This window comes from Callospermophilus lateralis, chromosome 2, assembly GCF_048772815.1.
Source record: "Callospermophilus lateralis isolate mCalLat2 chromosome 2, mCalLat2.hap1, whole genome shotgun sequence".
Lineage (NCBI taxonomy): Eukaryota > Metazoa > Chordata > Mammalia > Rodentia > Sciuridae > Callospermophilus > Callospermophilus lateralis.
The window spans coordinates 107,039,336-107,052,994 of NC_135306.1; the positions used below are offsets into that span (position 1 = coordinate 107,039,336).

Genomic DNA, 13,659 nt, shown 5'->3' on the forward strand with positions numbered 1-13,659 from the left:
CAATGAATCTGTCAAATGCTTACCCAATCATCCTTATCACATATGCAAAGCTAAAACAAATATACTGTACAAATGACATAAAACTGGTTTGCTTTTATGTTTCTTCCTTTTTAAAAAGACAAACAATAACAACAACAAAAAAAAACTATCACTGAAGTACTTTAAGAAGAAGTCAATCACAAATTATTTGATTTTGCCATAAAACAACAGTTCTTAAGTTGCTCAACCTCTTAAGTGTTTTGCTATCCTGATAAGGGCCCCTTTTTACCTGAATGGCACTTCTTCCTGTGGAACATCCACATAGTAACGAATAAAAAATCTCTCAGAGTCTTCTCGTTCACCATCAGTAACAACACTGCCATTAAGTTTGGAAACTGATGGCAATCTGTAAGTGAAAAACAAAAAGACATTTTAAGACACTAAAAACATTTAGCTTTAGAAATAAAACAATTGGTATGAGGCCCAGTCTCATTCTTTTAAAAGGACACATTTGGTGTAGTTTTGCTTGTATGTAAATACCAACATAAACTAAAGTCATAAAAAAGGGCCAAAAACCTGGTCTGATTTTTGGATGAGATATTAACCTTTCATAATCCTACCTCATCTTTCAAGTAAGACTTTAGGGAACACTGTCCAATTTAAACCACATATGTCATTTTCAATTCTCTAGTAGCCACATTTTTTTAAGTAAAGATAAAATAGGTGTAATTAATTTTAATAGTTTATTTTATTGATCCAACATATCCAGAATACAATCACTTCAACATGTACTCAAGGTTACAAAATAATTAATGAGCTATTCTATATTCTTTTATTCATATAAATTATTTGAAATCCAGTATCTATTTTACACCTATAGCACTCATTTCAGAGAACAAAAAAAAGTCCCTTCCTATTTCTGAACCTAATATGGCAGCCACTTGCCGTGTGTGTCTGTGAACACTTGAAACATGTCTGTCTGAATTTTACACCTATAGGTGTAAAATTTCACACCATATTAAATACTACTGGTCTAGAGAAGAGTTACTACAATATGGCTATATAATTCAGGAATTAATTTATTATATTTTCAAAAGATTGCATAAAGAAAATAAAGCATAGAGTCTTCTTCAAGACTTGCTCCTCTTTAAAGAAAAATATGCTGACATTTCTTTCTTCAGAAGATACTAATATGTATGTTAAAAACTGTAAAGCAGGAGGTTCTGTGGGGCATTAGTTGGTCAGAAAGATCAATATCCTGTTTAAAGAACCACTCTTCTTTAGGGAACCTTAAAGCCTACTGTTTCTCTTTCAAAACTACCATGTGCAGTGCACAAAGAGAATAAAGCAAAGCTCCATGGCCCCTTCCATTTCAGCCAAAATTTTATTTCTTCTGAAGGTTCATAAAAAAAATACACACTTGTGGGAAATTCCAGTAGTCTTTGAGGCAGTGTCTGAGACAAGAAATGCAGGGGAGTCAGAGGAAGAAGATAATAATGATGGTAATCATACTTACGTAAATATATATTCAAGAAGAAAATACAGCTGCTGCTGAATAGCTCAATTTCCAGGTATTTGCACTTTAAGTAACCACTAGGTTAACAGAGAAAATGAGGACAACTACAATAAAAATGATTCCCCATCATACAGACTTTTACTTTGTGACCCAAAAGAGGACTTCAAATATTCTAGTATTGAAAAGCATAAAAATAGAAAGATTTGTGAGGAAATTTTTCAGTGGCCTCAGCAGGACAACTGCATTCCGTGGTTTCTCCATTGTATTACATTCCTTTTTATCCAAGACTGGAAGCTACAGAAGCAGCTCCTTTAGGCATAGTCTGCTCAAGAGACAGATAAATTCACAGGGCACTATCCCCAATTAGTGCACCATCTCTTTAATGAAACAATAAGGCCCTGTGAAAAGAAGGCAAAAGAAATCAGGACAACAGACCTGGCTATTACCAATTTCCTGCGCTCCTCGGTGGTATATGGCTGCAGAAGAGGAATTCCTAACAATCTCACTTCTTCAAGTTTGGGGAATGAATTTAGTTTGTCTATGTCTTCCCAAGACTGCAAACCTAATTCAAGAAAGATACTGTTTAAGTTAATCCAGAAAAGAACACAAATAAGAAGCTAAACATAAAAAGAAAGCAACTCTATTAATAATTTCTGAAATGTTAAGAACATCATAAATTAGAGAGCCTGCAATTTTTCCCTATCCAATACAGTAAGATACCATAAAAACTTCCCCAGTCTTTGTGATCTCAGTGGTCAAGGACTGACAGCCCTGTTCTTCAACATCCTTTTGTCTTCTGATTCTATCAAAATGGCTTATATAATCAGGGTCACAGGTAATTTCAATAAACAGGATGCATGCCATGATTACATAATTTTTTTTTAAAAAAGTGACATTACCAACTCATTTTACTTTATAGATTCATGGATCAGAAGTAATGTTGTCATTCTCACATTTTTACCTGAAAAATTCTGAAAATGGAATAAGGTCAAAAGAAAAATGGAAACTAAAGGGGAAATAGATACAACACATTATTAAACAAACAAACAAACAAAAAAAGCAAGAAACCTGAATCTGTGAATATGGAGAACATGTAACACATTAAGATTTTTTAGTCCTAAAATGAAACTGCCTCTTTCGTTGACAGCAAATATATCATCCAAGATAATATTTGATTTCCAAGTCAGGCAGGATTTCCAAATAGAAAAAATATTCCTATGATAATTAAGTGGTCAATTTTACAACACAGGATAATCATTTCAGAGAACAAAAAAAAGTCCCTTCCTATTTCTGATGACCATCTGTAAAGGTAAAGACAGAGGAATAACTTAGGAGGACTCTGGAACAAACTATCCCAAGTCACAACTGTCCTCTTCACTGATAATGGCATTTCCACCCAGAAGGGTGTGTCGAACTGTAAAGTGAATAGCTTCCTTGTACAAAATACTGGCCATTCAAATTTATTTCCTATCCAGTACCTACATGGTGAATTGAAATAAGTTTATGGGTTTTTTTTTGTTGTTGCTGTGTTATAGGTTAGTTGTTTAAGAAATAGGATGAAAAATAATGTCATAAGAATAAGAAGAGAAGTCAGATTGGGAGGACTTTTTTTTTTTTTTTTTTTTCAAAAGACACTTCCGATAAAGGACTGCTAGGCAAAATATATAAAGAACTCAAGAAAATGAAAAACCCAATTAAAAATGCACAAAATACTTAAAAAGTTGACAGTTCACTATCATGTCATTAAGAGGATTTCAAATTAAAACAATGAGATACCACACCTGTTACAATGGTCAAAATTCAGAACACTGACAATACCAAACATTGGCAAGATATATAGCAACAGGAACTCTCATTCATTGCCAGCGGCAATACAAAATGACATAGCCACTTTGGAAGACAGTTTGGCAGGTTTTTTTTAGAACTAAATATACTCTTACCATATGATCCAGCAATCATGCCCTTAGTATTTACCCAAACAAGTAGAAAACTTATGTCACACAAAAACCTGCACATACATATTTAGAGCAGCTTTCCTTTAACTGTCAAAACTCAAAAGCAACCAAGATATCCTTCAGAAGATGATAGATAAACTGAGGTACATCAGAAAATAGAGTATTATTCAACAATAAAAAGAAATGAGCTATCAAGTCATGAAAATACATGAAGGATTTAAATGCATATTACTAAGTCCAAGAAGTTAATCTAAAAAAGGCTATTACTGCATGATTACAAATATATATGACCCTCTAGAAATGGCAAAATGCTGGAGATAGTAAAAAGATCAATTTTCCAGAGTTAGTGGTTATAAATAGAGCAGAGGGAATTTAAGGCAGTGAAACTGTTCAGTAAAATACACAATGGTAGATATGTGTTATTATACATTTGTATAATAATATACACCAAGAGTGAACCCTAATGCCAACTATGGATTTAGATAATGATGTATCAGTGTAAGTTCACTGACTGAAATACTACAAATTAATACTTTGGTGTTCGATGTTGATAGTGAGGAAGATTGTGAGTATGTGGGAACTGTCATTTTCTATCAATTTTGCTGTGAATCTAAAATTGTTCATAAAAATTAAGTTTATTAATTAAAAAAGAAATAGGCTAGGGCTGCGGTTGTAGCGCAGTGGAGGAGCACCTGCCTAGCATTCGTGAGACACTGGGTTCGGTCCTCAGCCCTACATAAAAGTAAATAAATAAAATAAAGGTATTGTGTCCATCTATAATTAAAAAATATTTTTTAAAAAAGACATAGGCTAAATATATCCATTTCTATAATACATAGGATCCAATAGTAATACACTGACAATTACAGATCACAAGAAAGGGAGCATTTGAAAAGGCATAGTAGGTAAAATTCCATACCCTAAGCCCAAATAAATGATCTAGTTTATAATTCTTTTTACTCAGTCTTTTACCAACCAATTCATCAATTTTATTTCACCCCTTTCATAGCATGACCTCTTTAATGTATAAAATATAAATTACTAATATAATGCTAGGCCACTTAATATTTACCAGAACATTTATGAAAATGAATGTCTTAAATTTAGTCAATCAACAGGCAACCTGCATGTCATGTTGAAAATTCATCCTATAAAAAGGTAGAGCTATGACTGAAAAAAATATACTTTCATTGCATTTTATGCATAAGCTCAGATCAATTTGCATATAGAATGAGAACAAGCCTGTACCTCACCTGACTTGTGGAGGCTGATGGATCGCAGATTAGGAAACAACCTGGCCAATGAATCATCAGGCTCCTCAATAGCATTCAAATGATTGTTGGCTAGGACAAGGGTATCCAGTGATGGAAACATCACTCCCAACTTGCGTATTTCAGTCCAGTCTTGGAGGTTATTGTCTGTTATATGTAGGAGCTTAAGAGAATGACAGCAAATAGAAGAACAAGACACTGTTTCATAGTCATTAAGGCACAGGAAGAGCTCCTCCAAACTGCAAAGAGAAAAGGAAATATTTCATTGTTTAAAGCAATTTCATTTCTACCTTATGCCTATTTTTATTCATTCAATAAATAAATGAGTGCCTAGTACATGTGATACTCTGGTAGTTATAATAGAGAAAATACAAAGATGTCTTCTTGAAGCTCAATACCCTGTATAGCTAGGAAGACAAAACCTAAAGTATGTAAAACAGAATGATATAAGCTAGTACCAAGTTAATTTTGTGCTTAAAAAATTAAATGCTAAATTAAGCAGCACTAATTGCATAGAGATTGATACAGAAATGAAGCTGAAATTTTAGTTGGAATAACCAGGGAAGAATATATGGCCTTGAAAGAGAGGTGGACTTGTATAAGTTTAGAGGAGATAAAAGGAAATTCCAAAAACAACATAAAAATATTTAAAATTGAAAATGATAACAACTATTGAATCTCTGCTGTATCAGGCCCTATATCAGGAACATTATAGATTTTATTTCATTTCTGTTTCTGTAAGGTAAAAATAATTATGCCCACTTTACAGACCAGGAAACTGAGCTCAACAAAGTTAAGTAGCCTGTCAAAGGTCACCTGATTATTAAGTGGAATGGGATTTAAAAGCTCATTCAGTACCATGCTGGAAGATGGATGCAGTGAGGAAACCAATCTCATTAGAATGACAATGACAAAATAAAATACAGTAAGTAGTATGAGATTCTGAAGGGCTTTGATAATTTCCATATTAAGCCAAAGAAACTGTATTTCTTTAGACTACATCTTTTGCAAACTTATAAGCATAAACAAAGACAGACATAAACAAAAAATAAAACATTTCTAAACTGACAAACAAAAGTATAATTTCTTTCTTAAATTTTTGAAAAGAATAGCAGGTCAATTTCTCATCATTTAATCATCTAAATGCTAATGTATTTTCTATGGTTTTCTTTTTCCTCCCAACAAAAAGGACTAAGGCAAAATTTTTTAAATCGGGTAATCAGAAGATTAAAATGGAGAAAGGCTGAGCTGATTTAGAAGTGATAAGTGCTTCTCAGGGGTATTTTCTAGCCAAAGGATGACATATCCCATGTCTTGGTGCTATTCAACACTGAACAAGTATTCAACTGGAAATGCTACCAGATTACCCTCACACCCTTTTCTAATTACTTAATTTTTCTAACCTCTTTCTCCATTCAATCTACAGATCTAGTATTTCTGAGACAGGAGATCAGCAGTAATTCTATGTACTAACACAGATGGAAACATAGCTCCCTGTCCACCATGCTCTCAGGTCTTACTCTGGTAACTCCTGTAGGATTGTGTGGACTGTCTCCCATGAAGCTTTGCTGTTGTTGAGGACAAGTTTGCGAACCCCAGAGAAGGACCCAGCACATGTTCTTTCTAAAACTGACAAATTCAGAGGGTTGGAACTCAGGTTTAGAAACTCCAACTGGGGAACATTTGACACAATTTTACTGACCTAGAGAAAGAGAAAAAAAGAAAGGCATATCAGGTGGTAATCAGAGCTTTTAAACAGCAATCACACTCAAGAAGGCCTAAATGAGAGGGTCCCCAGGCAAAGGGCCATTTACCTCAGGGATCCTACTTAGTGATGGTACCCACAGAGCAGCATAAGTGATTTCAACAAATCTTGGCAAACAATTTAATCTCATCCTATGAAATAGTAGCCTACACACACAATGGCACAAAACAAAGATTTCCTATGTCGCCATTAGCAAGGTCTCTGACTCTGTTCTATAATGATGTACTCTTTGAGAAAAAAAGATAAAAAGATAGTTTAGATGACATTCTAGGCCATAAATTTTTAAAGAGTTGAGAATGGATCATGCAATTGTCTTTGAATATCTTCTTTCTCTCATTCTCAGCACAACATTAAGGCTAATTAAAGGTTTCCTTAAAACCACCTGGTAACAATTCATGTGTTCAAAATTGACTGCACAGTCACAATCACTTAGAAAAGTTTCATTTTGGCTGAAAGATGTACCAAACTGTACTTAAAAGTCAAAAGAATCCCTAACTGTATAGTAAAAGAGAAAGCACAGTCATCACTGTAATGATTTAGCTAACAACCTGGTAGCTAAGAAGGGGAAAAAAGCAAATGACTGAACATAACTTTTTGCTCCTCACAATATTAATATCTTTTGATATGGTTTATTTCATAATATTCTCAGAAGAACTTACAAGACTACTTTCATTCTAATAAATGAAGAAACAGAGGCTCATAGACATTAAATAACTTGACTAAGTCCCAAATATCATATTTGGAATTCAAAAATCAGAAACAATATTTTTTTCAATAGACCACAACTAATATACCACAAATAAAACCAGAAAAAAAAAATGATCTGACAATTGAAGAGTAGGTGGCACAATCAATGCAAAGGACTGGCTTAAACAAGCAGGAAATAAATGTTAAATGCCCAGTAAGTATATTAAGCATTAAACAGCCAGGCAGCGTGGATCTAAAAGTTATGAAAAAGGGAATAGAAAACAGTAGTTAGGATTAGTTTTTTGTTTGTTTGTTTTAATATTTATTTTTTAGTTGTAGTTGGACACAATACCTTTATTTTATTCATATATTTTTATGTGGTGCTGAGGACCGAACCCAGGGTCTTGCATGTGCAAGGCGAGTGCTCGCTCTACTGCTGAGCCACCAGCTACCAACAATTCCTAGCTGTGTGATTTCAGATAAATTACTTAACCTTTCCAAATCTGTTTCCTCATTCATAAAATGAGGAAAACAGTACCCATCTATGTTATAGAATACTGATAACATTAAATGAGATACATGTGTCATGTACTCAGCACAGCAATTGGCATCTTTTTGAAACTAAATCACATGCAAATTGTATAAAAGCAGAGACAGCAAGGCACTTATCATTTACCAAATAAACTAGTAACACAAAATCATTCAATAAATGTAACTAATACTAATAGCACCTAACATTTACCAAATAAACTAGTAACACAAAATCACTCAATAAATGTAACTAATACTAATATGATAAGAATAGTATGAACCAGTATCTCAACCTTGTTGAGCCATCAGAATCATTGGTAGAATTTTTAAAATACACAGATTCCCAGTTTCCACCATGAATACTGAATAAGAAGGTTCATAGAGGGGACCAGCTGCAGGGTTGGAACCTGAATATGTTTCTTTTCAGAACTCAAGGAGGTAATACTAAAAGTATATAAAAAGTAGAGAACCATGGGAGAAAGAAAAAATAATCTGTACTTTACAACAGATCAACTGTGTATTTTCAAGGAGCTCTAAAATCAGTGAGAGTAGATTAACTCCAAGAAAATTCAGAGAAGTCAGAGGGAAAGTTCCTCATGAATTTCACTATTTCATCTATTCCCCACAGTAACCCTTTGAAGTGAGTGCCACTTTTGTTCTCATTTTCAAACAAAGAAATTAGCTGCCTTTTAGAGAAAATACACTAGGCTTCTGTTTAAAGTGTAAGGAATTTATACCAACCACACATATTTTCTTGTTTGGTCCCTTTTGTAATCAAATGGTACCAAACATCTGTGCAACAGATGGCCAGAATTTGGAGTTTAGTCTGTGACTATAACACAGTTAAAAAGTTCATTCAGGGACCAACCCTTTACTATATTCTATGACTTCAATATTTACAATATGAAAGATTTTCATAAAAAAGATGATGGCTGGCCATACTTCTTTTAAAGCTAAAAAAGTGGAAATTGCTTTAAAGCATTTAAAACATGAAGAAAACCCACTAATTATAGTACAAATCTAGTTAAATAGAAATAAAACATAAGCCCTACGCTAAACATCCCCATATAATATTTTATTTTTTAACAAAGAGGAAAATAGTAAAAAATGGATAACTTAAGGGTTTTAAAGCAATTTCTTGGGGAGGTTTCCCAAAACTAATAGATATGTGATATAATCTTCACAGTCTGTCTACACTATTGCACAGTGAGAACGCAGACTTAGGATAATGACTTGTATATCCTAAAAATATAAAATTGGACTAGGATCTCATAATTCAAGCAGGAAAATAATGTATGATAGAAATAAATATCTTCTCTTTAAAGGGTAGAAATGAAAAAGTTCTTTGGGGTTTACCTCAAATCAATGATAAGATTCAGGAAACTATAATATTCATCACACAGATAAATGTACTATGATGGAAAATTTCCTGACAAACATTTTGTTGAGTTTCTAGAGCAGTATATTAACTGCCCTTTTTTAAATTCTAAAAATAAAAATGATTCCTCCAGTTGGAATAAGGTGAGTCTGCTTATTTGCAGAAACATGGAAATGAACTTAGATCACCCCTTAATCCTCCACAGTCCCGTGACTTAATAGGGGATCCTCCACTGTGGCATATAAAAAGGAAGAAACTAAAGATTTAAGAAAAATGAAGAAAGGGCTTTAAGATAACAATCTGTAATTTATACCCAAGCTATTCACTCCTTCACCTGACTAGCTAATCCCTCCCTCCTCTTAACTACTTGGTTTAATTTCTTTTATAAAATGGTTTTGATAAGGAAAAGAAAAAAAAAAGGAGATACCTTGGGAAATGTCAGACAAAATTCTAGTCAGCCCCAAATTAAAGTCAATCACTAAAAATGCATTTTTTATATACCTAAGTGCCCAATTTTAGAAGGGTGGTGGCAAATCTTTTCTTCCTCCAAAAGTATTACATTTCTCACTTGTTTTCACTTTAGCCTTTAGATCTATAGCAGCCAACAGTTTAAACTTCAAAAGAAGTTACTCGTAACATTAGTGACCATTCAGAAACTGAAAGAACCTACTACATTATTTTGTTCCACACTGCTCTATCAATACTGGCTGAGGTGAACTTAGTTAATGACTAGGGACAAATGATCTTTCTGGTAATCAGACATATAGATTGTAATGGGGTTGAAATGTAATGTCTTAAAAACAGTGACCTATGAGGTCTCTGTAGCCTGGCAAAGAGTTTAATCAAGGCTAAAAATCAATACTCCTTTACTCTCAGTATTTCTTCCATCTCTTTGAGCTCTACATACTCTAAAGATTGGGATCAACTACAGTTAAAAATAAGGAGGAAATATAAAGGAATAATGAAGACAAAAATAAACTGGAAAATGGAAAGTTGAAAACAGCAGCAACCAACATCACTTAAAAATTGTCTAAAGATGAATGTCTTCTTTGATATAAGAAGAGTAACTAAGAACAGAGTAGGGACGAAGAGCATGAGAAGAAGATTAACATTAAACAGGGATGAGAGGTGGGAGGGAAGGGGAGAGAGAAGGGAAATTGCATGGAAATGGAAGGAGACCCTCAGGGTTATACAAAATTACATACAAGAGGAAGCGAGGGGAAAGGGAAAAATAATACAAGGGGGAGAAATGAATTACAGTAGAGGGGGTAGAGAGAGAAGAGGGGAGGGGAGGGGAGGGGAGGGGGGATAGTAAAGGATAGGAAAGGCAGCAGAATACAACAGACACTAGTATGGCAATATATAAATCAATGGAAGTGTAACTGATGTGATTCTGCAATCTGTATACGGGGTAAAAATGGGAGTTCATAACCCACTTGAATCAAAGTGTGAAATATGATATATCAAGAACTATGTAATGTTTTGAACAACCAACAATAAAAAAATAAATTAAAAAAAAAGAATTGATGAGAGAGGGAAATAAAAGTCTTGTCTTGAAAAAAAAAATTGCCTAAAGATGGACTACTGAACACATATAGGAATGTAAAAACTGAGTGCAGAGTACAAATAAATAGCTGAGCCTCTGGCTATAGATCAATATGACCTGAGGAATATTTAATACAGATTTTTATCCAAGCAAAGGAAAGGCTGAATTACTTAGTATAAGCTCTAATCCATATTATATACATCTTCCCTCTGAAGTGGCAACTATACCATTATTAAACTGTTCTTACTAGTGAGCAAAAGCTCATGTACATAATCACAGTGCAGGCCAAAACATAAAGCACAAAGCCTGTGAAATTTTACTCCCAAAGAAACAAGTTTAGAGATTCGGCAAGGACCATAGCAGCTGAACTGATTCACAAGAAGATTTGGTCTGACTTGTCACCAACACAGACCACAAATCTTACCAGTACAGAACTTAGGAGAATCACAGAGGAGGATTAACAAGCTCATTCTTATTGTATTTGTGCAGTGTGGACAGAGCGTGCATGGCAATTTGGTATCTCAAAGGACCCAGAAGGCACAGATAACAATTAGTCCAATAGTGAACTATACTAGTTGCTTAGATAAGTGCATAAATAAAAGCACAAACAGGGATTTTTTTTTTTCGAACAAATAAATGTACAACTGGAAAAAAATTCTTAGAATAGTCCTATAATCTGCTTATATTAATAAATCACTTAGAAGTCAGGTGAAACATACCCAAAAAATTTTAGTAAAAATCTAATAAAAGCAGAAAATATAACCAAGAGTAGTTACTAGATTAACAAGATTATGAAATAGATTGAACAAACTAGGTTATAGACAGATTCTTTGCTTAAACAAGAAAGCCATCTTAGGATTTGTATAGCATTCAATATTTACAAAGTGCTTCAATTATTAATCTTATCAGCAAGTCTGGTTGAGCAGACTGAGCATTAACATTTTAGGGGAATTTCTTGAGATTACAGGAAAAGTTAGAGCAAGTGGTTTTGATCAATCCTTAAGATATAATCATTTATTCATTAACACATTCAACAAACTTTTTGGCCACCTAGTATGCTGGGTGCTGACAATAAAAAAGATAAAAACCTCCACTTGAAATAAGCTCACAGTCTAGTAGGAAAACAGGTAAGCAAGTGATTACTCTATGCTGTGATAAATCCTTTCACAGCAGTATGGTAAAGTGCTCTGGAATCATAGGATTGTAGCTGAGAGAAACCACGGAAAATTTCCTCAGAGAAACAGCAACTTGGGTCAAGTCTTGAAGGAAAAATAGAAGTGGCCAGGGAGACAAGAGGTAAAAGAGCACAGTCAGTTCAGAAGGAATAGAAGCAAGGAAGTTTTTCACGTCATGAACTTATCATGGGCTATAAAAAGTATATGGCTAAAATGGGGATAAATTTTCAAACACTGCAAAGGGCCATATGATGAAGGGCCATGCTGAATGAGTCCAGACCCTGTGGTTTCAAAGCATCAAAAAGCACGTAAGGGACTTCATGCAATAGTGTCATATCATTATTCATATACTGAAAGGAGTTTGTGGTGGCACTATGGAAAAATAGAGCATACAACCAGACCCAGGAAAACCCATTAGCAAACTTCTCCAGTAGTCAAAGCAAAATACAAGAGCCTAAATTAAAGCAGGAAAATGAACTAAGTAGGAAGAATTGTTTTTCCCTTATTCTTCAAGGTACCCTCATCAGGAATGTTACAATCAGGTGAGTGATGTTATCTACAATAATAAGACAATGTTATCTATTATTTGTGTACTTAATTTACAATTACTCTGAGGTCTAAAGACATGTTGTATTAAACTGTCAGAGGATCATGATAATATAACAGAAGTTCTAAAATATTTAAAATAAATTTCAATAACAAGAATTAATATTTTATAATATTGATTTCAATTTTTTTCCCCCGAGGTAGTGGAAATTAAACCCAGGGGCACTGTACCATGGAGCTTCATCCCCAGCTCTTTTAATTTATTTATTTACCTTTTTTTTTTGTACCAGAGATTGAACCGAGGGCACTTAACCACAGAGATATATCCCAGTCCTTTTTACATTTTATTTTGAGATAGGGTCCCACTATGTTGCTAAGGGTCTCACTAAGTTATCAAGGCTGGCCTTGAACTTGTGATCTTCCTGCTCAGTCAACTGAGTCTGTGGACTTACAGGCACATGTCACCAACACCCAGCTCAAATTCTAGCAATTTTATGTCAATTTATAGTAACAAAAATTGAAATAGACATAGAGAATAAGTGTAGGATGTGTAAACTACGGAAACAAAAACTTAATGCATTGTAAGCAGTATAGATCTCTGTAGACTCACTAACCTCTTGATGCCTGGAATAAAAAGTTCCTCAGTGCTTTTCACATTGATGAAAAAAAGTTAGCAGTAACAAAACTAACTGTGAAATCATCATAAGTAGTTAATACAGTCAATTATTTATCTTGAAACATATAGACAAGAATCCCAGTGAGAACCAGAATTCAGCAGAACACATTACAAAATAAATAATAATACAACAGCTATTACTGCCAAAACTCAGCATTATAAAAATTTTACCTCGTGCCAGTCTTCGAGTTTGTTGTCAGAAAGATCTAGTTCCGACACATGAGCACAGAAGGCAGCAATTTCTCTTTCATCTCCTGCACAGGTTATTCCACAGCTGTTCAACACTAGTACACTTGGGAGGTTGAGGCGATCTGAATCACAGGGGACACAAAACACTTTCTACATCAGCCTAACTCTTGTCTACATATGTTCAGCTCTCAGGAACCATAAAGAAACAAAAATCAAACTGTGTGAAATTACAAAAGGACCCAGAAAATACAGGATGTTAACAGGCTCCAAGGATCCTGAATGCTAAGGGGAGGTAGCTAACTATAGCCCAGGAGAAGTTCAAAAGCACAGAACCAGTACCTCCAAAATTCTTCCAAGCTTTAACTCTGGTAGGGCTCTTCATCCTAATTACCACAACAGAGCCAACATCCACACTATTATCTTATCATCTGAACACCAGATGAAA

General features: G+C 34.2%; 1 protein-coding gene across 3 annotated transcripts in view; it reads right to left on the reverse strand.

The window, feature by feature from the left end:
• Positions 1-13,659, reverse strand: part of Tbcel (tubulin folding cofactor E like) — a 57,114-nt gene that overhangs the window by 22,356 nt on the left and 21,099 nt on the right. For 2 of the 3 annotated variants that reach the window (XR_013090381.1, XM_076846258.1), the window contains exons 3-7: positions 13,197-13,336; positions 6,242-6,423; positions 4,704-4,960; positions 1,931-2,057; positions 269-385 (exon numbers count right to left, since the gene is read on the reverse strand). Coding sequence is in view for 2 of the 3 variants with exons in the window: in XM_076846258.1 (XP_076702373.1) it covers positions 269-385; positions 1,931-2,057; positions 4,704-4,960; positions 6,242-6,423; positions 13,197-13,336 (823 nt within the window). In the remaining variant the exon portion in view is untranslated. The remainder of the gene's footprint in view (positions 1-268; positions 386-1,930; positions 2,058-4,703; positions 4,961-6,241; positions 6,424-13,196; positions 13,337-13,659) is intronic. The other variant, XM_076846259.1, reaches the window with a different exon arrangement.